The following is a 27,174-nucleotide window of genomic DNA, read 5'->3' on the forward strand; positions in this document are numbered from 1 at the left end:
ACATTTATCTAGAGTCAATTTTCTCTTAAACCTATTGTGGCTCCCTCTTTTATGGTCTCTCTATGTCTCTGTCTCTCTCACTTGTTCTTTGTTTTTCTTCTATTCCTCCCCTGACTCAATCCTCCTAGTCCCACATGCTTTCCTCTCCTCCCCTTCTCTTTCCCCTAGTTCCATTTCCACTCACTGCCCCCTCCACTCCTAATATGGTCAGGAAATCTTGTTCCTTTCCCCTTCTGTGAGGGATCTTGCATGAATCTCTTAGATTCCTCTTTGTATCCTAGTTTCTCTGGTGGTGTGAATTATAGGCTACTTTCTCTTCTAAGATGTTCAGTGCAGATGGATTTATGTTGAGGTCTTTGATCCATTTGGACTTAGGTTTTGTACAAGCTGATAGACATAGGTCTATCTGCAGTCTTCTACGAACCATCATCCAGTTGTGCCAGCACCATTTGTTGGAAATGCTTTCCTCCTCCCATTGTATACTTTTAGCTGTTTTGTCAAAAAATCAAGTGTTCGTAGGTTTATGGGTTAATATCAGGATTTATTATTTAATTCCATTGGTCTACCTGTCTATTTTTGTCTTTGTATCACAGAAGCTTTTCAGAGTTTACAAATTTCATTGATTCATTCACTCCCTGTGTTAAAGTTGTTTTTACATCAATGTCATTTTATACCAGATCTGATTGTTTTCAAATTTGTTGGATTTGTTTACTTTGTTTTTTGAGACAGGGTTTGTCTGTATGGCTTTGGAGCCTGTCTTGGAAACTCACTCTGTAGACCAGGCTCGCCTGAACCTCAAACAGATTCACAAGAGATTTACAGGCCTCTGCCTCCTGAGTGCTGGGATTAAAGGAATGTGCATCCAATGCCCAACTTAGTATTCATTTTTTATTGGAAAAGATATAAGGAGAAACTCTATAAGGCCAGGGAAATATTTTACAATGTGTGAATTTTTAGTAAAAGCATAAGATTGATATCTATATAGTTTTTGTAATTCACCCTAATTATTAAATCACCTCCACAAATAACTCCAGATAGACTATTTTAGAGGTACATACTCATATTTTCAAAGTTGGTTCCAATTCCTAATGGTTAAAGTACAAACCAAGATGCTTATAGATGATGTACAATTGACTGCCACAGGAAACATAGATTAGAATTATATTTCAAAAGAGAAGACATTCTTATAAGGAAATGTTATATAGAATTTTTGGTACTTAAGCTAGTTCTTGAAAATGTGCTTGCAATTAACAAGAAATATATGCCCTAGGAGAATTTAGTTGATTGTCCACTATAACTTGTTTGTCTTTAAAACTACATCAGGTATGTTTCCTCAAGATGCTTATTTCATTTTATAGGCAAAAATACTTTAAAAAATTAAATAACAGCTGGATAAAAATATGAGTAATTGTCAACAATTTGATAAAACAGATAGTGAGGCTCTTTGTTTTAATCAACCTAGTTTCAGTGAATAACTTTAAGCACTGATTTTTCCATTTAAAGGCAATTTTTCAAAATGTCACTGTCAAGTTAACAAACCATTAATGAATCAGTGTTGTGCTTGTGATTTGTATAGAAGTGGCTCCATAGACTCATGTGTTTGAATGCTTGGTTCACTGAGAATGAATTAGTTGGTGTGGCCTTGCTGGAGTAGGTCTGGCCCAGTTGGAGGAAGTGTGTCAGACAAAATTTTTGCACAAGGGCAAAAAGCAGACAAATACTTCACCAAAATATCATAGGAGTCAGATGATTACGCTGAGTACAGTGTGATAAAGAGTTCATTTTCTGCTGCCTGAAGATTAATATGTAAACACTGAGCCAAGCTCCTGGAATCCAGTTGCAGAGAGGGAGGAATGATGAGCAAAGGGGTCTCAAGACCAAGATGGAGGAAACCCGCAGAAACTCTTAAAGTGAACAAGGGGGAGCCCATGGACCCCAATCTGATAGCTGGGAAACCAGCATAGGACTGACCCAGAACCCCTGAATTTGGCTGTTAGTTAGGAGCATTGAGCAGTCTATGGGGCCTCTGGTAGTGGATCATTATTTATCCCTAGTATAAAACGAATGACCTTTGGGGGCCCATTCCACATAGAAGGATATTCTTTCAGCCTACACACATGAGGGAGGGCCTAGGACAATCTCCAGGTGATATGAGAGACTTTGAAGATCCCCATGGAAGGCCTTACACTCCTTCTCCAGCAGCATGTCTGATGAACCATATGCTAGACCCAATTAATGTTTTCCATTGATAAGAATTGCTGTGGCTTTAGAGATGGCTCAGTAGTTAAGGGCACTAGTGGCTCTTCCTGGTGTGCCGAGTACAACTTCTAGCAATCACATGGTGGCTCACAACCATTTGTAGTGAAATCTGGTGTCCTCTTCTAGCCTACAGTGATGCATGCAGGCAGAACACTATATACATAACAAACAAATCTTTTCCGGGCACTGTAGAGTAAATCTTTAATCCTAGAACTCTGTGAGTTGGAGTTCAGCCTTGTAAACAAATTGAGTTAAAGCACAGCTAAATCTGTCACACAGAGAAACCCTGTCTCAAAAAACAGTAACAAAAGCAGAATTACTGTGGTCAGAGTGTCTGTTTACAGCAATATAAATAAACCTTAACTAAGAATCTTGTACCAGGTATTTGGTTTGTGGGATTGGCTGGATCATGTTTTTATTTGGAGGAATATGGATTTCGGGACTATAGATTAGAAAAGCATTTGAACATTTTGAGTGGGGATTAATGGACCATCCTGGTAGGAACAAGGAAGTGATAAGTGATGGTGATTGTGAATTGAACTGTGGGGGCCTGGCTCAACAGGATTTCGAGGAGAAGACTGTTAGTGTGTGGTCTAGAGACCAGTCTTGTGATATTTTGTTGAAGTATGTGTCTGCTTTTTGCCCTTGTGCACAAATTTTGTCTGAGGCAGAAGTAAAGTTTTTGGATTAATTCCATTGGTGGAGGGAATCTCCAAAAAACCTAATATTGACTGTTAACTATAGTTATTAGTGTTAACGCTAATGAAGATTTATAATGAAAAGGTGCAAGCTGAACAAGGAAAAATACAGAATGTATAGACTAAGGAGAAAGGGGTACCATAAAATGGAATGGAGATAAATTCTGTGTTCAATAAGATAAACAGATTAGGAAATGGAATAAACTGAGTGGTGACCTTAAATCATTACTCAAAGCAGGTAAACAACTCAACTTGTAAAAGTGAAGGAATAACTTAGGCCCCGGCATGGTGGTACAAGCCTTTAGTCACAGGATTCTGTTTGCAGAGGCAGGTGGATCTCTGAATTTGAGCCAGCATTGTCTACAGATCCAGTTTCAGGAGAGCAAAATTTAGGCATTGAAGGAAACCATCAAAAACAGAAAGCTGGTGTAGAAGTAATTGAACAAGCAGGCCATGTTCCAACCTCAACAAGCAGCAATATTTGGCCACATAGTATTGATTTTAAAGTCAAGGTTAGAAGAAAGGTATCATGGAATATTGTATTCCTCAGTGCATATGGGAAAACACCTAGTCCAGATATATGGCACGGGTGTTCCTGCATAGAAGCCCAGAGAGGCCATATGAGAAGCTGTAAAATTGAAGCCTGGATTGCCTTGGATATCCCAAGATGTTAGAGATGCCACACTTGTGGGATACTTGCTGAGGAAAGCTCACAACAGGGAAAGGAACCAGCTCAAAATAAAAAGTATCTTTCAGTCAACAATGCTGAAAGAAGTTGGAAATCTGAAGATCCTTTTCGACATCAGACATAGAGATGTAAAGCTTGGAGTTTGCACAGTTGTTATTGGGTCTTGTTTTGGTGCACTATTTCCTGACTATGCTCCCTGTGCCATGTTGGAAATATGTCACCTACTTTTTGATCTTATAGGGGATTACAGTTAAGTGAGAGCATGTATCTCAGAAGAGAGTTTGGATTTTAGGCACGTAAATGAGTTTAATACTGTTATAGACCATGGCAACTTTTGAAGTTGTTCTGAATTAATTTTTCCATTATGGTATGGCTACAAGCTGATCATGACCAGGTCATGAATAGTGGTGCTTTGAATATGTATACTTCCCATAGAGAAGTGTGTTTGAATTCTTGTCCCATAGTAGTAGTATTAGGGGGTGTGGCTTTGTTAGAGTAAGTAAGGCCTTGTTGGGGGAAGTGTGTCACTGTGGAGTCAAGTTGGGGTCATATATGCTTAAGTTATACCCAGTGTAACAAGATAGTTCATTACCTGATACCATGAGCATTAAGATGTAGAACATCTTTAGAACCATGTCTGCCTCTATGCCACCTGACATGAAGAAAATGATCTAAACCTCTCAAATGTAAGCTAGTTCCAGTTAAATGTTTTCCATTATAAGAGTTGCTGTGGTCATGGTCTTCACAGTGATAGAAACCATAAGTAAAAGAGTGCTTATGCTAATTCACATTTTGATCCTATTAAATTAAGCCTTGGAGTTTGTTATTAATGCTTATATTTTTCTTTTCTTTTATTTATTTTTTTTGCTACACCTGAAGAATCTGTTGGACAGACTTCTAGTGAAGTCCTACCATATGATATGCATGTGTGTCATAGTTATACCTGATTTATATAATACAAATAAATATTATTATATTTAAATCAGTGTCAGATAGGATGCATGCCAGATCTAATTAGATGTATGCAATTTGCATATAATTCATCAGTTAATTATGCACTAAGGATGAATAATTAAGCTAGCTTTGTCACTAAAACTTAGCTTGTTTTTGTTGTATAGGATATGCTAGTATTATCTCAGACAACTGAGGAGGATAAAGTTATTTTAAAATAAGAAAATTCAGCATTTTGAGTAATATAAATTCAAGCAGAAAAATTCTAAAGCCAAATATTGAGTATTTCAGCCAAGTCATCCAGGTTCATTGTTATTCAGACATTCTTAGTATGCTGATATCGTTTCAAGCATACACACTAAGAATAACAATTTTTTTTGCTGATATTCTCACCTAAGATCTTCATTTAAATAACTAGATCTGAATACCACCACTTATTTTGCTACTCTTTTGTAAAAAAAAAAAATCTTGTTAATGATTCAACCAATTATCAATGCAATGAGATAAGAGGTAATTATAATGAGAAAGAGTTTATTTAAAGTCATGCTGCTGGAACCTACAGTATAAAATCAAATGGCTCCTTTTTCTAAAAAGGGCAGTATGTCATAATGGACACATACAGTAGAACAAATGTTTATTCTCTTACCTGGGGGTCATAAGAAGAAAAGAAGGTACTATGATCATATAATCTCTTTTTACGTTATGACCTATTCCCATTTTCTGATGGCCTTCTACAAATCTTTATTTTTCAAAGTTCTCTTATTTTCCTATTTTCTAGTAGTACCATGCAAGTAACCAAACCTTTAATACTAAGATATCTGAATTTCCTTTGATATTGCTATTATTCTAGTCTTGTTTTGTGGCCATTTACTAGAGACACTTTTTAAAAACAGGCTTCTGATATTCTGCTCTCTCTTCTGGTTTATCCCTGGAGCCACATATACAGGAGCTGTAATTTAGATGTGTCTGTTGAGGGGGAGCTAATCACAATTCTATTTTTTAAAAATAATATCTTATTACCTGTTTTCCCATTCATTTAAACATTTCCATTCACTAAATTTGTAGATTTCCATTCTATTACGTGTGTTAAAGAATAACTTCCATATTTATACCTATATATTTTAATGTTATTAAAAATGAAATAGGTTTTGAAAGACATTTGTTTACACCAGACTTGAGTATGGCATCGAGATCTGCTATTGTTTCTCATTTATCTAACAAGCACATCCCTGCTCTTACTAGGTAACTCCATTAAGTTCAAATCACAGGCTTCCCTAATATGCATGTCAAGCTGAGATCTTTTTAAAATTTGCCTTTTTTAAAGTTTAAAAATGAATGTAAGAATTAAATTCTCTACTTGTTTTTACTTTAGATTGTTAACTTCTTTTTTTTCTGTATCCATTCTCTATTACTATAACAATTGCAACTATAAAATTATGTTCAACAAAAGCAATGGGAAACTTTGGGATCCTCATGAATTTCCAGGTTTTCTAACAGTTATGCTCTTGGAATAATTATGGTCATGGCCCATATTTAGGTTGCTCCAATCCTGTATTCCATTATGAGAGCAATTTTTATGAAGTTTTACAGTTCTCCTGAGTAAAGAAAGTCATAAACAAAGACATTTGAATGCCAGATACAGTGAGATGGGTGAAGCTTTTCTGTAGGCCTAAGATAATGTCTAAATTTGACATTGGTGGAAACAAGTGGTCTGCTAGGTTAACACATTCAAGAAGGTCTCTGCCTATAAGTCACAAGATGTTAATTCTGGCAAAATGGTCTATAAGGAATCTAGAGAACAACTTGTCCTAAAATAAGATAACTGGCCTCTGGACTTGCCACACTACCGACATTCTAAATAATCAACAAATTCTAAATGTCTGCAGACACTGCTTCTTTCCAGGAATTTTCATTCACACCATAAACCTTCATCCTCTCATTAGCAAATACTTGTAATTTATAAAAGAACAACCTTTGTTTTTCTTCAAAAGAAGAAGAGTATGTATGTTAGATGTTGATTTGTGCCACTTTTACTGCCATGGTGCCTGCAAAAAATTTTTATTTGCTAACATGAATTTGTGCTGAGTCACAGCAGATCTACATCTCAATTTCCATGTAAGTACAGAGGGTCATGTTTACTGAAAATGACTAAGTCACGAAATAAGTGTCTCTGCCTCTTACCAATCCCAATATTACTATAGACTTTCATAATGTTTTGCCTTTTCCCTGAAAGAATAAAAAGAATAAATAAATGAAATTCTTCCTTATTCTCTTTCCAATTCTAGTTGTTTTTTTTTTGTTGTTGTTGTTTTGTTTTGTTTTTTGCTTTCACTTGTGTATTAACTGTTTATTATCTTTATTATAGCTCTGTAATTTTGGAATTTTATTTCTGATCAGTTCAGATAGCCATAACAAATTAACCTGTTTATCAGGATAGTTACATTTTCAAAATTAGTTGCTTTTGTTTCTTCTGGATGAAGTAATTTCTCAAACTGCTCTTACCTAATGTACTTGTCTGCCTCAATTTTTTGTTTCTTCTCTTATTAGGCCTTGTTCATTTATCATACCCCCCTGGCATTCAGAACCATATTTTTTGTTGTTTGTTTTGTATGTGTTTTGGTGTGTGTGTGCTCGCGCGTGCGCGTGCACATGAACAAGTATATGTACCATGTACACTTCTTTATACCTTCACTATAAATTATTGTTTTCCATTCTGTTAGAATGTGTCTCCTTCATACTAGACAAAACATACTTAAAGTCAAAAGATTTTATAAGATTCATTTCATGGGCCACTTATCTACCATGGGTCCTTGCTATGATTATATATATATATATATATATATATATATATACACACACATATATATATCATATATATGTAATATATATTACATATATATGTGTGTGTCATTTCTTTTACTACATTATTTAGTATTTTAAATCAACAGTTTGTTCACATTAATCACCATTTCTATGATAGGATATTCTTGTGAGCTTTAGATCTCTTTTTCATGCTATCTTTGAAACTATGAGGTCAGCTTTCTGATTATGTCTTAACTCTTTCTTTAATATGTCAGATGCTTCCTACTAGGAATACTATTCTGTTTTTATAACTAAATTTTCTTTCCATTCCTGACCAGAAACAGTTTTGAATATTTAGAAGTAATTCAGTAACTATTATAGATCATCTATTCTGTGTGTTTTATCTGTGCATCCTATAACTTATATCTTTCTCCTGTATATCTAGGCCATTGACATTTGTGATCCAAACCCAGTACTGATGCTAATGCTCTGTGTCTACATGTATGAAAGGCTACCTACATACCTCCCCAAAAAGGTGGTACCATTCTCCTGTACTTTGTATGATGTTGTGCTGGGACAGGTAAGAGGACTTTTGGACAGTCTCCACTAAGCCATCCAGAGCCCTAAATATTTAAAGGTCTTTGAATGGCTTTTATAGAAATTTAAATACAAGTTCTATTTATGTATACATTAGAGAATGTTGAAAGTAGTAAATAATGCAGTGTTCATTGGGAAAGCAAATTGTAGTCATTTTCTTTAATTATTCACGTGATATTTAAGATTGTGTTTAAACAAACTAAAGATAAAATTGAAAAGAACATTATGATAACAAATTGGTCAAAACACTTTTGTGGCATATCTATTGAGAAATACTGAAGCCATTTTTCAGGATTCACTTTCAGGGCTAGCTATGGAACTTACAGAACTATAAAACAGAAACAGTTCATAAGGATTCTACTGTGTCCATCAAAGATTTTTCTTAAAATACAATGTTATTTAATTTGCTGAGACAAAAAACCATTTGGTACACTAATCCATGAAATAAACATATGTATGTACGTGAATGCATATATATATATATATATATATATATATATGTATATATATGTGTGTGTGTGTATTTATATATTATGAAATACAGCACCAAAATTTTCTTAAGTTATGAATATTATCTAAGTAATAAATATTATCTGTATGTTGTTAAACAAAATGGGTCCTTAAATATTTTTAATTTTTATTTATTTATTTACTGTATATAACCAAGTCCATTTAAATGAAAACAAACTTTTATAGACAATATTTTGGAATTTGGGCGTCTTTCTTTCCAAACTACTTCTTGCTGGTAAGGGGCGCTGTCATGGGGGATTCTAAGAAGATTCAGGAATCCTGGCTATAGTCTGTAAGGTTGCTTTGTCCACCTACTTTGAATGTAGGATCACCTGGTACTCTGTTTCAGGTGGTCTGGCTTGATCAAACCACATTAGATTGGAAGGAATCCACAGATTTTCATTTTTGTGGAAACAAAAATAGAAATACTTTTCCCCAGTAACATGTGCTTGAACTTAAAATTTGAAGTTAAAGCATTTTTTTATTTAATTGATTATTTTACATGTCGATCCCAGTTCCCTCTTCCTCCCTCCTTCCCTGTCTTCTTCCCTCCCTCCCTCCCTTTTACATTCTCTGCCCTCTCACAGGCACTCTAACCATCCTCCCTTCCCATCCCCCCACCCCAATTCCATATGTAGGGGAATGCCATCCAGTTAGGGTCATGTAGGTCTGACAGGTCATGTGAAGTAGGGACTAGGGCTTCTCTCCTGTCTCTAGATTAAGGCAGTTATCCCTCCATGGGGGATGTGTTTGCAAAGTCTTTTTGTGCACCAGGGATACATCCTGGCTCCACTGCCTGAGGTCCCTTAGACTGCTCAGTCCTTCTGGCTGAGACCTATATTCAGGGGGGCCTGAGTCTGTCCCATGCTGGCTTCCCAGCTATCAGTCTGGGGGCCAGTTAGCTCCTCCTTGTTCAGGTAAGCTGTCTCTAGGTGTTTCTGCAACCTGGTCTTGTCCTCTCCATCTGCATCTGGGTTCTAGTTCGACTCAGTGTTTCTGTATGGGTGTTTGCTCCTGTTTCCAATAGGTATTAAATGAGGGCTCCATGGATAAGTTAGTTGTTGATCTCACTATTTAGGAAGGCCATTTATGGTAGCCTTTCCATGGAAGTTCAAATTGTTAGTTGGCAGCAGTATTGTAGTTCTCTACATCTTTCTTTGTGTTCAATTTTATCTTCAAACCAATATTGGCTTCCTCTTTTATGTTCTCTCTCTCTCTCTCTGTCTCTCTGTCTCTCTGTCTCTCTGTCTCTCTCTCTCTCTCTCTCTCTCTCTCTCTCTCCTGTCTTCTATTCCTAACCCCGCTCAATGTTCCTGTTCGCACGTGTTTTACTTTCCTCCCCTTTGTTTTCTCCTACTTCTCTCTCCATTCGCTCCCACCCACTCCCCGTGTGCTCTGGGGGACTTGTCCCTTCTTCCCTCTTCTGTGAGAAGAATACACCTTGTACCCTAGATCCTCTGGTTGTGTGAATTATGGGTGTTGATCTTTTGCTCTATGTCTAAAATCCATATACGAGTGAGTACATACTATGTTCCTCTATTTGTGACTAGGTTACCTCATTCAGGATGGTTTCTTCAAGTGCCGTCCACTTGCCTGCGAATTTTAAGATACCATATTTTTTTTTTTTCTGCAGAGTAGTATTCCATTGTTTAGATGTGCCACATCTTCATTAACCATTCTTCAATTGAGGGTCATATAGGTTGCTTCCAGGTTCTTGCTATTACAAATAGTGCTGCTATGAACATAGATGAACAGATGGCTTTGTTGCATGGATGTGGATCCTTTGGGTATATGTCTAAGGGGGGAATTGCTGGGACCTGTGGTAAACTAATTCCCATTTTCCTGAGGAACCACCATACTCATCTCCAAAATGGCTGTATGAGTTTGCACTCACAACAACAGTGAAGGAGTATTCCTCTTTCTCCTCATCCTCTCCAACATGAGTCATAATTGGTGTTTCTAATTTTATCCATTCTGGCAGGAGTAAGATGGTATCTCAAAGTTGTTTCCATTTGCATTTCCCTGATAGCTAAGGATGTGGATCACTTTCTTAAGTGTCTTTCAGCCTTTTTGATTTCCTCTATTGAGAATTCTTTCTTCAGATCTGTACCCCATTTTTTAATAAGGTTATTTGGTGTTTTGTTGACTAGTTTCTTGAGTTCTTTGTATATTTCGGAGATCAGCCCTTTGTCAGATATAGGATTGGTGAAAATCTTTTCCAAGTCTGTGGACTGCTGTTTGGTCTTGTCGACTGTGTCCTTTGCCTTACAGAAGCTTCTAAGTTTGAAGAGGCCCCATTTATTAATTGTTTCTCTCAGTGTACCCCTGGAGTTATGTTCAGGAAGCAGTCTCCTATAACAATTTGTTCAAGGGTACCTCCTATTTTCTCTTCTAAGAGGTTCAATGTGGCTGGATTGATGTTGAAGTCTTTGATCCATTTGGACTTGAGTTTTGTGCATGGCGACAGGCATTGTTCTATCTGCAGTCCTCTCCAAACCCTCATCCAATTGTGCCAGCTCCATTTGTTGAATATTCTGTCCTTGCCCCATTGTATAATTTTAGCTGTTTTGTCAAAAACCAGTTGTTCATATGTGTGTGGGATAATATCAGGATTTTCAATTTGATTGCATTGATCTACTTGTCTATTTTCATGCCAATGCCAGGCTGTTTTCAGAACTCTAGCTCTGTAGTAGAGCTTATAGTCAGGAATGGTGATGTCCTCCTGAAGTTCTTTTATTGTATAGGGTTGTTTTGGCTATCCTGGGTCTTTTGTTTTTCCATATAAAGTTGATTATTATCCTTTCAATGTCAGTAAAGAGTTGTAGTGGGATTTTAAGCGGGATTGCATGGAATCTGTAGATTGCTTTCGGCAAGATTGCTATTTTCACTATGTTCATCCTACCTATCCAAGAGTATGGGAGATCTTTCCATTTTCTGGTATCTTCTTTAATTTCTTTCTTTAGAGCCACAATGTTCTTATGATATGGGTCTTTTATTTCTTTGGTAAGTGTTACCCCAAGATACTTTATGTTTTTGTGGCTATTGTAAAGGGTGTTGTTTCTCTAATTTCTTTCTCTGTCTCTTTTTTCGTCTGAAAATTGTAGAGCTACTGATTTTTTTGAGTTTATCTTTTATCCTTCAATCTTTAGGGAAAACTAAATATAGGAATAATTAATATTAGTACACTTATTCTGGTAGTTACCAAAATTTTTATTAAACATGGTTAATTTTTCTTTGTCCAGATCTTTATCATTTTCTTTATGATTTACAGGTACTATACATGTTATGGGCTGTTGATTCATAGTTATGATTCCTCATTCTAACTCAATAATAACTTTTGTCAAATTTCCACCTACCATGTCTTTACTTTCCTTAATCTTGCATGTTATTTAAGACACATAACCATGTCACGTGCTTAAACTGTAATACAAAATTATATAGGATTTATTTAAAATGATAAATTAATCCATTCTAGTGGTATACACAATACAGGTATCCACAGCTGCTGCCAGTTATAATCAGAGAGATTGTAGTTTGCCCAGAATATGACATCACACAGTCCTTCTCCATACCACCAATCTTTTACATTCTTTTCTGTTCCCTCTTATTCATGGTTTCCTGTGATTTAGTATATATTTCTAGGGTTCTATAGTTATCCATCACTTATTCTTAGAAACTTGTAGTGTCATACATATCTTCATTCACTCTTTTCTTGCACAAACAGGTGAGGCTGTTAATGCCTTTTCTTTTCCTGAATTCTTAATGCAACTCAAACTATGATAGCTAGCCAATATGGAGAGAGTGTATTATTTTGAGTTAAATGAGTATAAAAACAATGTTCTGCCAAAGAAGAAATGTGCATTGTTGACAAAAAAATAAAACAATCTCAGGCCAACCAAAGAAGAATTAATTAACTCTGTTTGATGTTTTGTTGTGTAAGTTTGTAATCAGCTGAAGGTGATTAAGGGTAGAACAAACAGCAGCTTCAGTATTTGAAATATAAGATTTGTAACTGCATTTTCTACATCAATGTCACCTGGCAGATGAGCACTTGCTGGCGCCAGCAAGAGAGCATTCCCCAGCTCTTCCTTGGACCTCCTTCCACAGGTCACTCCGCCCATGGCTCCACCCCCAATGGGCGTGGTCAGTGCCATAGACAGACTATCTCACTACAGTCTGTAGTTTAGGAGGTAATTCATGCCTATCGTTTAATCACTTGATAGGCTGAAACTGGAAGAGAATAATTTCCAAGCCATCCTGGGATATGTAGCAATGCGCTGTCCAACATGCATGGGAATAACAATACTTTTTTATACTTTCCCATTAATATAGGTTACATTAAGCTGAGTACGTTAGTGTGCAGAATGTCTAACTTTCTGTGTTAAAACTAAGAAGTAGTTTTAATCTTCTTTGTACCACTTTCTCTGTCTACATAGATATTAGTGAAAAACCCAAGCTTGAAAAATTTAGTGTACACAGCTACAATTGTTGGAAGAGATTCTGCTGACTTCTCTCTTGCCCAAACTGGGAATGTTGTAACAATTTCCCCAAAGTGAGTGGTTTCAAAATATTCTAACTTATTTAACTTGTCAAACCTAGACATTTAATGTTTATAATAAGTATTAAAATGTGACTTAATTTTTCTAAATCGATAAGTATATAAAGAAAAACATAAACTCAGAAATAACATATTTATGATTCTGTGATTCCTTTTTAATTTTGTCAAAACAGTTCTAACAATACAAAGCAGAAAATTTTATGCATGTATTTAATGATTATTTTTAATTTGCATGCATATAAGCCATCATTTTAACATAAATTCTTTGTTTAAAAAGCACAAGTGTGTTTCATGAAAGAAATCCAACTATTGCACAGTAACAGTATAAATAGTTTTTTAATAATACATGTTCCATTATGTGTAGTTTCTGATTATTATAGCAAGATGGGGTCATGATTGAAATGTAGAAGGTATGGAAGAATAAAGAAAAATGTGTACAAATTTTATGATTCTCCTTTCAGAAGGCACTGATGTCATTATATTTCTTTATCGTCTCGTAGTTATTGTGCGCTATAGATAGTACATATATATATATATATATATATATATATATATATATATAGTGTGTGGGTGTGTAGGTGTGTCCATATAATCCTAATTATGACATATAAATGAATACATGTACATGAGCATGAGTTAGCAAGTCTCTGAGCTCATCACGAACCATGAGGCTGGGATAGCTTCCAAGAAATGTTCTTATGCTTCATAAGCCTCCAATTCATTTCAAAAAGGACTGCATGCTTCCTCTCAAGGGTTATTGCACTTTAGCTGTCAAAATGTGTTCCAATATCAGATTTTTTTCTATAAGTAGGTGATTGAATCTTGTCTGCAGTTGTAGACTACCATTTTGTATCATATGTGTGTGACATGTAGAAAACTAAACCACATGGATATATTTACTTTATTTCACCTTTTAATTGATTTTTTTGTCAAGTACATAACATACTACTGCTTTTTTCATTATCAGATTGCAGTTTACAACCTTAGCTTGAGGTATAATTTTAATTCAGAAGTTTTTGTTAAAAATTTTTTGTTTTATTGTTTTTGTTCATATAACCTAGATAAAAAGAAAAAGCTAAGATTTTAAGGACAAAAACTTACTCATAACTTCATACAAAGTGTGCATTGTTTCATATTATGTCTTGATTGAAGATCCAATATATGGTATATTGTATATATGGTTGATAGATACATTTAGATTATACAGATGGCTTTGTGTTTCAATGTTGTTTAATGTTTTGTTAAAATGAATACAGTTAAGGTTACAGGTACTAAATTTGATCTGTACCTAATATATATTTTAATTGTCTTTTATTTATATATAGTTTCCTCTTATTTTTTTTTATTAAACAGAAACCAAATTGTCCTCATTGTGAAATTTTTAAGTCGGTTCCTCCATCCTGCTGAAGCTACACTATTATTGATATCAAAACCTAAGGCCGGAGTAGGAGGCAGTACGATGGCTTTTGCTCTGAAAGGAGAAGTACTAAATTTTAAAGCAATTGTAAGGAAACTATTTTTTGTGTACTTTTGCTGCTGTCCCCCAGTTCCTGTAATGTCACACCATGATTATTCTTACCTAATTTTTTCTGTTAAGCTCTTATTCCTCTAGGTTATTTCTTTGCCATTAAACTTCGTAATTTATGGTTTTGTTATGATGGATGAAAGTTCTGAGTTGATTCAACAAATAGTTTTTAGCTATAGATATTTGTCAGTTTTTTTTCTTATTTTACATATCGATCCCAGTTCCCTCTCTGTCCCTCCCTCCCTCTATACCACCCTCCCATGCTCTCTGACCACCCTCTCATCCCATTCCCCCCACCTCTCCACATGTAGGATGATGCCTTCCAGGCGAGATCAACAAAATCTATAAACTCCTCCCTCCTGCCTCTAGGATAAGGGAGTATCACGTCATGGGGAATGTTCTTCCAAAGTCCATTCTTGCATGGGATACATCCTGTTTCCAATGTCAGAGGTCCCTTAGACTGCCCAGGCCTTCTAACTGAGACTCATGCTCAGGGCATCTGAATTGGACCAATTCTGGTTTCCCAGTAATTTTAATATATTTATTTATTTATTTATTTATTTATTTATTTATTTATTTATTTATTTATTTATTTTGTGTGTGTGTGATGTGCATGTGCATATACATGTGAATACTTGCACATCTATGTTAGTGTGTGTGTGTTCATGGCATGATGGAAGTCAGAAGACAGCTTGCAGGTGATAGTTCTCTCCTTTATCGATCATGCAGATTGAACAGAGGTTAAAAGGCTTATCAGCAAGCACCTTTTCATGCTCAATAATCTTTCTAACTGGGCATTTATCAGTTTATCTTGAGTGTTTTGTAGATCCAATCAATTATCAAGCTCATGCCAATACTACATTTATTGAATATTATGTATTTGACTGAATTCTACATTTTACTATCTCAAAAGATAGGGAAAACACATCAGAAGTCTTTTATAAACACTTTGTTTAAAGATTATTTGCTGCCATGGATAAATAGTGAAGAAAATTTGTTACTGCTAGGTTTTTGTGTATATTAAAACCAACCAAACCAAAAAAAAAAAAAAAAAAAAAAAAAAAAACTTTTGAGTATGTAAGGCCAGAGTATAAAATATAAAGAATGAACCTAGAAGTGGTAACCAGATACTAGAAAAGAGCACCGAAAAGCTCACATGGACAGACTTACCAGACAGTGATGCCTAAACAAAAGATACATATTTCTCACTATGATATGTTGTGTTCTTCCTGTTTCTTCTTTAATAATGAATACTTCACATCTCTTAACACTTTCACATACATTCTTTGAAACAATATATTACTTGGTTACAAGTAATTCAGTCAGATGGTTTATTTTATCACATCATTAATCTCAATAAGGTAGTAGATTATATTATAATGGAGAAAATATTTAAGTGTAAAATTTCTAGAAATTTTTCCATACAGAATTTGTAAGGTGTATGGGTTTTTCCTCCTGCCGCTGCTGGTCTTGTCCCGCCACCGCGCCAGCCCCAAATAATGCACAGAGACTCTGTATTTGATATAATCCTGTTGGCCATTTACTAGTTTCTTATCGGCTAGCTCTATCTTAATTATTTACCCATTTCTATGTATTTTCACGTAGTCTTACCGAGAGCAGAGGAATGGCAGTTCTGTTCTCTCCAGGCTTTCCACGCTGACTCCTCCTCCCTACATCCTATTTCCTCCTTGTCTCCTAGTCCCTCCTATCTTCCTTTCCTATTGGCCAACAGTGCTTTATTTATTAACCAGTATGAGAAACATATACAGAATGACATCTCCCATCAAGAATTAATTCAAATTTGTATTTTATATCTGTGATTTCATTGAAAGCACATCATTATAACCTCCCCAATATGAAGATGGACAAGTCAGTATACACAGTTTACAAAGATGCATACTCATAACTCTTTTTGGCATAGGTAGATACAATATATATATATATATATAATAGCATATATTACATACAAATAATATATGTATATTATGTGCAATATATGTATGCATATTATCTGTAGATAGAAATCATTATTCCTGAAATCATCAGTTCATTTATAAAATCAGTTTTAAAAAGATAAATTTAAGACATTTTCAAATCAAATTATTAGCACACTATTGTGTTTAAGTCTAACATAAATTACTTTTACCCTATCTGAATTTTTATATTAAAATGTTTTTGGAGGAAATAATTTTACTAATTATTGTGCTAATCAAATAGACAGTAGTTTTGGGGGTTGCATTTAAAGTTAAAGATATTTTGAGTTTTGACATTATTATATATTATGACTTGTTTACTTTAGGATATTCTAAAATGCAAAGCTCCATGTTATCAATGGAAAGAAGTCTCTGTGAATGTGAAAAACCCCTTTTCAATGGGTGGAGATTTTCGGTAAGTTATTGTTTTAGTGTAAATTTATTGCAGTTCACTATATTCAGCATGATTCTTCTGAGGAGAAATTGAATGTGCTTATATTCTTTATATTCTTATGAACTGTCATAGTAATGCCTGTGTAAGTCCAAGCCAGACAAAATCTTGGTACAGAGATTAAGTAGAATTGAACACAAAATTTCATCTCTAACCAAGATATTATTTGTAACTGATATCTGCTAAAAAAAAAAAAAGAGGAAAATCAGTTTCTTTCTAAAATATATTAAATCCTGAGATCAAACTCATGCAATATATGTATTGGGACACAAAGTGTCAATATTATATAAAATGTATTGTTTCCAACATTTGATAACTTATTACTTATTATTTGTTAATTTGAAATATTTTGAATCACACTATGTTCAGGATTTAAAGGTCTGTTATCAATAATATACTTACTTATTAAACAAAATTTAGTGTACTGAAATAATTATTTGTGAATTTATAAATTTCACATCTAAATAATTTACTGTATAGCCCTTCAGCAAATGTCTCAACCATTTTAGACGCCAAGTACAGTATTTCTTCCTAGTTTGTTTTTATAAATTTTGTTAATATTCTATATGTAATGCAAAAGCCTATAATGTTTGGCAGAGAGATCTCTGACACTTTTAGCCAATTACTTATCAAAATATATATGTTTGTAAGTTTCGATGAAGGATTCTGGACATATTTGAAAATATATTATACTCCTCCTGAATATTGGTTCTATCTCTTTCAAGTCTGTTTATTCATATTTGAAAATATATTATACTCCTCCTGAATATTGGTTCTATCTCTTTCAAGTCTGTTTATTCATATTTTATTTTTATTGTCTTTCCATAAAAATATTTCACATATTTGTGTCTGAGGGCATTCCTTTTTCCCTAATATATCCTTTGAGTTACAGAATGAGTACACATCATTTACATTCTGAATATAAGTTAAAGATGATGAGAAAAATACAAAAGAACAGTTGGTTGTTGTTATCTGTAATTTTTAGATAACAAATTGAAATAATTCTTTCTGTATTCATTTCAGTGTCATTCTTGTGGAATCCACAACACTTATGTATTTGCCATCACAAGTAACTGAATCTTCAAAAGCTGCTGTGATCTCTGAGTAAGTGGCTTTGATTTTATACTCATACAGTGGCAGTGGGAGATGTGGGCCATTGGCCTACCTTTTCTTCTGGTTGACATGGCTTGCACTTGTCTAGGGGATCTTATGTTTTATTTTATAGATGATGCACAAGAACTCTTTTAAAAAATTTGATTAAATTATTCTATGTGTGTATATTTTTAAGTTTCTTGCTTTAATAAGAAACTCTTTGTCATCACAGATTTTGCTTAAATGGCTTTATTTTTCACATTAACAGTGAAAACTTATACAATGATATTTTGGAGTCAGATTTCCTCTCAGTGTTGCAGTATTTTAACATAAATGACCCAAAAACTTAAAATAAAATTAAAAAAACTGGAAAATTGAATTTATTTACATTGTTTGAAATAAATCATAGGCATTTTATATCACAAATTTGATATGTTTTCTTTTTTTGTTGTTGTTCTTTTTTCGGGGGGAGTTTTAACCTTGAATGGCTGAGCCAACTCTGCAGCTCTTTTGTAGCTTTCAATGTGCTTAGTTTGATCAAAGGGTGTGGCATTCTCTCAGTCATAAACAGTGAAGTTGCCAGTAAGGACACAATGTTTTCTGATGTGTCTTTCCTAAATTTCAAACAAAAAATGAAATGAGAAGTATGTAATAATTTATGAATTTATTGTTTTCCAGAAAGGATATTTAAGTACTCACCAAAATAGTGATCCACTCGTATAAAAAAAAAAAAAAAAAAAAAAAAAAAAAAAAAAGGATAGAAACGTTTTCTGCCATGTTTCTCTATGTTTTTGATTTCTCTGTTTCACATATTCACATATTTGCATTTTGTTCAACATATTTCTGTAGTTCTTTTTCTAAATCTCCTGTGATGAAAATAGTTAAAACAATATTTTTCTAAAATTATCAGACACAAATATGTTAAGAAAATGCATTAAAATCATGATGTAGCAGACCTAAAACTTATAAAATTAATGTAGCCTACAATATAAATAGTCATTTTGTCTCAGTAATATCCTAGTCTAGAATACCAATTTATTCATGAGAATGTCAAAAACAATATTTTTTTAGAAATTATAATGAGTTTTGACATTCATCTTTTCCAGCCAGGGTCTAATGTTGCACTTCTCCAATGAGAAAGTTATGTGAGAATATGAAACTTGTTTAGAGAATGTTTTCTTTTGCATGAAAAAGTCTATGCTATTTTTAATTGATGTCTTTAAGAAATAGTGGGGAATTTTTTCAAGGTTTTAACCACATAAAATATAAAAATGAAATTCTTCATAAAGAAACTGTGGGTTACATATTCTGGTATTAGTTATATATAAGATAAATACACCTATACAAGCCAATTAAGAAAATCATTTACACTTTGCCTATAGGTTCAATTTGTTTGGGTTTTTGTTTCTTAAAACTTAACCTTGCATTTACCTTTGGCTGGCCTGGTATTCACTGTATATTTTAAGGTACAGCATCTTCCAATGGATAATTTTAAAAATGAAAGTTTTATACATGTGGCTTCAAACAACAACAAAATTGAACAACATTCAAAATACAACTATCATAAAACTGTTTTACTTATGTGTATGTGATCCACAAAAATGACAAAAAAAAAACTATTAAGATGCTTTCCTCTGTGAGTGTGTGTGTGTGTGTGTGTGTGTGTGTGTGTGTGTGTGTGTGTGTGTGTGTCCTAGGAAAACAACAAGTGTTCCTAGATCTAGGCCATAGCTCCAGCCCTAAGCATTTCTTACTCTAATTAAATCCAAAGGAATTACCAGATAAGGATTACTACAGTAAGTTTAGCTAATATTTTCTAAGTGGCTTTAGCTACAGTTTGAGATTTATCAATAGATTAGACGGGTTTGCTCAGAAATAAGCACATTTCCAGTTATTTCTTTTAATAATATGGTTTGCATTTTCTTTCAGAGATACTGAGTTGTTTATGTGTTCACCAGCTTTTTGATAAGTGACACCTCAAGCAGTGTTGTCAGTAATTAGGAAATGAAGAATAAGTCATTTTATATGTGTGACTCTACTGTAATGAGTCCACAAGTAGAAAAGAAAATAAAAATATCTATGAGTGAAGCATTTTGACAAAGTAAAATGCATTCATTAGTATATGTTATGTCAAGAAATACCTTGTGATCTTGTTTACGCAATGATAACATCCAGTGTATTGGAGATCATCTGTCATAGACTATAGTCTGTTGTTTTTTATTACCACATATAATTTGGGGTCTGAAATAAAGAAGGAAATGACAAGTAATATCTTTCTGGACAAATTCTAAAGAAGGGGGAAGCATTTCCTTTATACATAAACATCAGGAGAATGGGAAAATACAGAAGCAATGTTTAAGGCAAAGCAAGAAGAAATGATAGCACAATTTTACCGATGGTTTATAAAAGTAAAAGAGCAACAGAGATGCATATGGATTAAGGATTTTGCACTCTGATTCATAATTATTCATCACAAAGTATATTCCACTGCAGATTGCAGGCTTCATGATTTGAGAACCCATGAAGTGACGACTGTGTTAGAGACTTTTGTAGGACCTAGTTCTTTTGAAAAACTCAAAAAAAGTGAATTGTGGAAATTCATAACTTAAAAATAATTCTGCTACACTGAAAACTAGGAACATATAGAGTTGGACAAATGTTTTAGTGTATTAAGGCACCTGTACCAAATATACCATAGATTTGATGGCTTACACAACTAATATCTGTATCCCACTGTTCTGAAAACTGTAGAATCCATGATCAAGATGCTGGAAGATATATAGTGACCATTTATTTCATGGTTTATAGAAAATTGTGCGGCTTGTCCTCATAGAATTTTCATGTGCCCTGTCCCCTCCGTTTTTAAAGGAACGTAGACATATTGAGAATAACATGAATCCAAAACTTGATCCTCTCATACCATCTCATGATTCATAAAAACTAGATTTGAACAACATTGTTGGCTACTTGGCTTAAATAGAACCTTAGACATTTGCAATAGAACAAAGCAATGAAGATTCTGATAAAGATCTTGGCAACTCTTATACAAAAACACTTGTAAGTAGGATGTATAAAACTGTTAGAGTTACATTTTGAAGCTCAGAAGATAACCATCACAATGACATTTTAACCATTCTAGATTGAGAAGAGTTGTATATTAGTACTGGAAAGTAAAATATCTCATTCATCCATATTTCAAAAATAATTCTCATTCCCCTACTTCATTCACTAATGAATTGAGAATTATTGTTTGAATGAGAATTTCTAAACAGTTTATCTGATGCTATTTTCCCAAAAATTTAGAAAGTTTTCAAAATACTCTATAAAAATTTGAAAAGGATAAGCTACCAGTAGTAACAAAATGGCAGGTGAGATACTGTTTGTTTTCACTTTGGGTTACTAAGACACTAATATTATAAAATGTTGGTCATTTTTAATGAATTTCTAGACTTATGAACATAAGTATAATACAATTTTAGCTAAATTATTTTTCAATTTCTCAAATAATCATAATAATAATTTGCTTCATATGAATGTGAGAAAGGTTCCTAAATCCCCAATGTTTTCTGTCATTATCATAAGCAGTATGTGGATATTAACTTATCTGAGATAGGAATATACTTTGTGGATGAGACAAGTTTCAAATTCTCCAAAGGACTTTTTTATTATTTTCTCAGACAAAATACACAAAGAAAAGGGATATGAAGCTCAGATCCATATACTTTTTCTATAAACTATTATAAAAATGATGGAAAGACTAGAGATTGCAAATATTGAACAAAATGAACTTGTAGGTTATCTGTGGGTTTTAATCAGTAATTCTGCTTTGTGCCCATTATCAAAGAGATGAGAGTGGAGCCATATATTTTATGCCACAATCTTTATTATAATTTTCACTGTGTGTATGACCTATATTTGACATGGAACAGTATCTAGCTATTTTATCCAGGACAGTCTTAAAATTAAAGTGTTTTTAACATGCTCAAATTATACAAAATATTAAAGATTCTTTACTTTTTTAACAAACGATCCAGTACTTGAAATTTCTTCCAATATTTGCATTTGTAGAATTAAAGTACAGAATAAGTATAAAAATGAAAAATAACATCAACAAGAATGTGTTATTAAGAATATGTTATTCATAATATTCAAGCAGAATTAAAAGAAATACAGGTATTTATCATCAGTTTACTTAGAATTAGTATTTTTGCAGGGGTCAAATTTAGATGTATATCTATAAACTATAAATATTGCTTGATAGCTTAGTGATCAAAATAACCATAAATAATAACAGAGAGCTAATATGGGTGAGGTTTATGATTCCTTAGTACATGATACTTGTAAAGAGAGACAGTTATCTCAGATTATGACTTGCTCTGTCATTTCCTTAACGACAAGTGAAATTTTAAAACTGCCATGTGTCTTACATTTATAAAAATAGAGCAAACCTGCAAATAATTAGATTGTTTTACCCGTGGAAAGGTAATTAGTTCTGCAACCACATTTGAAGACAATTTATTTTTTTCCCTGAAATGCATCCTATTTTTGTCTCACTATTAAAAAGAGTAAAATTTCACTAATATTTATAAATAATGTTAGACATTTAGGCAATCAGGCCTTTGCTCCTAGCACTCATGATAGAGAGGCAGATATCAGTGAATTACACACCATCCTGATTATGTAACAAGTTGCAACCTCTTAAAGGCTACACAGTGACAATCTGTCTCCAAGAATTGGTAGAAATATGAAAATTGGGAATGTTTAATTGTTCTAATTGTTTTTTTAAAGAAAATATCACATGTTATATTGTAGATAGCAATAATTTAGTATCTGCAATCTTTAATAAAAGTATAGAATTTTAAAAATATTTAGTGTGTAATGTTGATGTTCTTTCCTCCGACAGTCATAGTATGAATGGTGACTATGATGCGGATCGGAGTTCTTCCCATGCTGAAAATGGATTACGAACTTGTGAGTACCTGGTGAAAGTTTTATGGTTTGTTTATTTGATTTTTTTTTAAAACTTGTATCTGTTTTTTGTTTGTTTGTTTTCAAGAATGGGTTTCTATGTGTAACAGCACTGGCTGTCCTGGAATTTGCTCTATAGACCAGCTTGGCCACAAATACACAGAGATCCTGCTACCTCTGACTCCTGGGTGCTAGGATTAAAGATGTGTGTCACCACACCTGGTTTGGATCTGATTTCTATGTGAAAAGAAAATGAACTGAAATATTCATCAAGGGTGGTTATGATGATGAATGTAAACTGCTAGAAATTTCTGACTAGATGGAGATTGATTTGTTGTTTTTCTGCCTGTTTTGTTAAGTACTATTTTGAGGACTGTGCCCACATCTTTTCTTTCACCTCTACATCTGTTTCTACTAGCATATAGGGAACATGTTTAAACATCTGGACTTTATGTTGCTTTTGAATTTTATTGAACTCTAAACATTTTCATATATCAGGCATTATTAAGGTTGGTATTATATAAATACAGTTTTTCATTTAATATTAGTAAGTAAATAAAAGGCTCAAAAAGAGGGGTAAAGTTATACATGGTGGCTTCAAAGAACATTAATTTAACATTCAGAAGAAAATCCTTATGTTGCTGAAAAGCCTAACATTTGAACATTATATATAACCATACACTATTAAGAGTTTGAATATGTTTTGGAAAATATATTTTAAAAGATGGGTAGAATGATGGATAGGAAACTGTCTAAGTATTCTTAACTATAGCTACAGAACGGTCCATTACAATTACAGTGGCAGTGACACAGCAACATACAATCAGATCTAACTACTCCATCTTATGTTTCCGGGTTGAGTGGGCTCACCTGCATGATTTCATCTCATGCTAACTCAAGGCATTACTGTCAGATGGAGGCTGGGACCTGGGATATTTCAAAGCTATTTTATTCATGTGGCCAATGTTTAATGCTGCCTTAACCCTCTCATATCTTAGCTGGGGCCATTAGCTTAAAATCTTACGAGTGGGATCTACATGTATTTCAGGCTTCTACTAGAATAATCGGTAGATTTTAAAAGAAAGTGAAATCATTAGGCAGATATTTCATGGTACTTCACTTCTGTTGAAGTCAAGAACACAGTGTTTGTGTAGATGAAATAACTATTATATCATCACATTTTAATAGAATTTGAAGAATCTGTCAAAATATTTTAAAACAATTAAAATGTGAATGTTCTTTGTATATATAGTAGTCACTTTCAACATATGAATTAAATTTATATATTACTGCGGTCTCCTTTTATAAAATTCTTTATTAAGGGATTTTTAATAGCATGGTTGATATCTGGTCACCAATATTTTCTTATTAAAAATTATGTATTATCTTTATTTTATTTATTTTATTATTTGGTTTTTCAAGACAGGGTTTCTTCATGTAGACTTGTCTGTCCTAGAGCTAGAACTAGCTCTGTAGACCATGGTGGCTCTTACAGAGATCATGAGTGCTGGAATTAATGGCATGCACCACCATGGCCTGGAATGTTATCTTTTAATTTTATGTTATAATATTTTCAACAATTCATAAATCCTAGATTTTATTTATTGAAGCAATAGTTTGTTTGAATAAAACTTATTATTTATCAATTTCTCTGTGTCATATATTCTTAGCAATTAAGTCTAACTTCATCAGAGAATTCTTCTGTTCAATGCATACAATTTTCTTGGGAGCAAAAGGTTCTACAAGCCTGGAGATCTACTATCTTCCTTTTGATATGCACATCCGCTATTGTGCCGTCATCCTGAGCAATGAATCGGTAAGAACAGAATTGTTGTCTGTGCTTCTTCCACCTATGGGTTGCTGCCATTATGAAGTAACTATTAAAGGCAATTTAAAGCTACTGGGACTCTGGAAACAATCATGCTTTTAGTCCTCAAATACTGAGGCAAGAAGCATTTTCTGAAGAATACCAAAAGATTCTCACTACTTATAGGTAAATTTATGATGGCTGCATGAGGAAGTTCCATCACAACTGGCTTTATATCAGTCTCTGTGAGTCAAAGAGCTGGCCTGTCATGCTAAGTTCCCGACTTAATGTTTATAAAATCTTCAGTTAAAGAATTGACCAATGGAAGGCATTTCCTTAGAGTGTCATCTGAGGACAGGTCTGCTGCCAGCCTCACAAGATATTTATGGAATTCATTTCTTTGTACCTTTGGCATTTGTGCAGCTTAATTCTTAAAACCAACAAAGGGAAGAACAGTTTAGAATGGGTGTGGAGAAGGAGAAGATACAGAAGAATAACTATGAGGGATTGGCTGTTAGGTAATGATCTGAGGAGGAAATTTAGGATTCTCAGACTATATAGCCACACATCCATGTATATCATGTGTGTTGATATTAGGAGATAATACTTACCTAGTATCTATAGAATTAATTGCATGTGAAAAATAGTATATTCTGTTAACTATAAGATGTACTTTAATTTTGCATCTAAAATCACCACTGAGAAAGAGTACATTATAAAACTCACTGGTTTTATCTTATTCAGTGCCTAGAATTGTAGTGTAGTAGTAGAGGGCTTGTGCAGCATTTACAAGTCCTTGCATTTATTTCTCACCAATGGAAACAAAATATTTAGGATTTGACTACATTTGTTTCTATATAAAAATGTGTGAAAATAACTGGTTATTATTTACCATTGATTATATGGATTGTTCAAGTACCTATTATAATTAATTTATAATTATAGAAAAAATAATTTTCAATACTTGAGTTACCAAATCAGTTTTCTTCCTTGCAGTAGATACAAGAATATTATCTACTTACAAAAATGAACCTATATTCCTTAAAATATAGTCAAGCTTAGTTTTGACATCGTCACATATTAAAACACATATTTGATTATATATATATTTTATCCTTGCCAGAGAAAACATTAAGATAAAACAATAATCTTAGAAATAAATTGCTACCTGTTGGAAAGAGTGCTACAATTTAAAGTATTTGATTGAATTATGGTTGTTTTTAATTTGTATACTCAAGTATATTGTTAATTATTTCTAAAATACACTTATATGATTAACTATATATCATACATGCAAGCAAGCACCGGTGATTTGTTCCTATTATTATTAAATGTGTGATAACCCCTTTCTAATTAAGAACACCTACTAAAAACTGAAGTAATGAAGCCTCTATTTGTTAGTTGTCCAATCATAAAATAAAACCATTTCTACCAAAAATGTTTTCAGGAGTATATATTTATTTTACTTAGGTGTGTTTTACTTCAGTTTTCAAGTTAGAAAGGAAATATTTATTTAACTTGGAAGATAGATATATTTGTAAAAATCTTTCATCTGTGTTCATAAAAATTTTCAGCTTATAAGCAGACTCACAACAGTCCTTAAAGCCCCTGCTATTAGATGACAGAAGTCCGAAGAACTTTGAGATTATAACATGAAATTGGAAATATTAAAATGGAAACTATGCCAGAATCAGAACTCAATCCTTGAGGAGTTTCATCTTCTTAAGTTGAGAAAACAACCAGCATACAAACATTACATATCACAGCAGTAACCTAACACATTGATCTGTCTGTACTGGGGTTGCTAGCATTTGATTTGATTTTCTGGAATGGATTCTGCTGTATTCTCATTCTAGGAGCCACAAAGCATTGACTGAACTCATTTTTATGAGGAAGTTGGTAACCTTAGATGGGGAATTTTTTTCTTTTGAGAGCTCTTAAGTGTATTGCATTTGGTTACAGCCACTTACTCTGGCATAATAGGCCTTTTCCACAAGTGCTTGAGCTTTGTCATTGTGCCTACTAGCACATATCTTTTTTTCTTGTATATTTATCTTCCTTATTTTATTAACTTTCTTGTTACCATGTTTAGAATAAATATTTGTTACATTTATTTTCACGTGATTTTTCTCAAATCCTGTCAATAAATTTCGTTTGATACAATGATTAAAATTTTATTAAGGAAAATTCAAAATACACTTAAAGGGAAGGAACAGATTGTTCTTAAAAATATAAAACTAACAAATGCCTTTTAGCATGCTTATTGGAAGAGGCAGCTAGGAAGTGAAATTTTTA

The 27,174-nt window shown here is 33.4% G+C and overlaps 1 protein-coding gene across 1 annotated transcript in view; it reads left to right on the plus strand.

The window, feature by feature from the left end:
* Window positions 1-7,779: 7,779 nt before the first annotated feature.
* LOC127218582 (cilia and flagella-associated protein 47-like) overlaps window positions 7,780-27,174 on the plus strand; it is a gene marked incomplete at its 5' end in the record, with an annotated part of 130,285 nt that continues 110,890 nt past the window's right edge. Inside the window, 7 exon segments of the mRNA XM_051179595.1 lie at window positions 7,780-7,978; window positions 12,942-13,057; window positions 14,417-14,567; window positions 16,888-16,976; window positions 18,036-18,116; window positions 23,008-23,075; window positions 24,743-24,888. Coding sequence (XP_051035552.1) covers window positions 7,780-7,978; window positions 12,942-13,057; window positions 14,417-14,567; window positions 16,888-16,976; window positions 18,036-18,116; window positions 23,008-23,075; window positions 24,743-24,888 — 850 coding nt within the window.

Source organism: Phodopus roborovskii, unplaced genomic scaffold, assembly GCF_943737965.1.
Source record: "Phodopus roborovskii unplaced genomic scaffold, PHOROB, whole genome shotgun sequence".
In the NCBI taxonomy this organism is placed as follows: domain Eukaryota; kingdom Metazoa; phylum Chordata; class Mammalia; order Rodentia; family Cricetidae; genus Phodopus; species Phodopus roborovskii.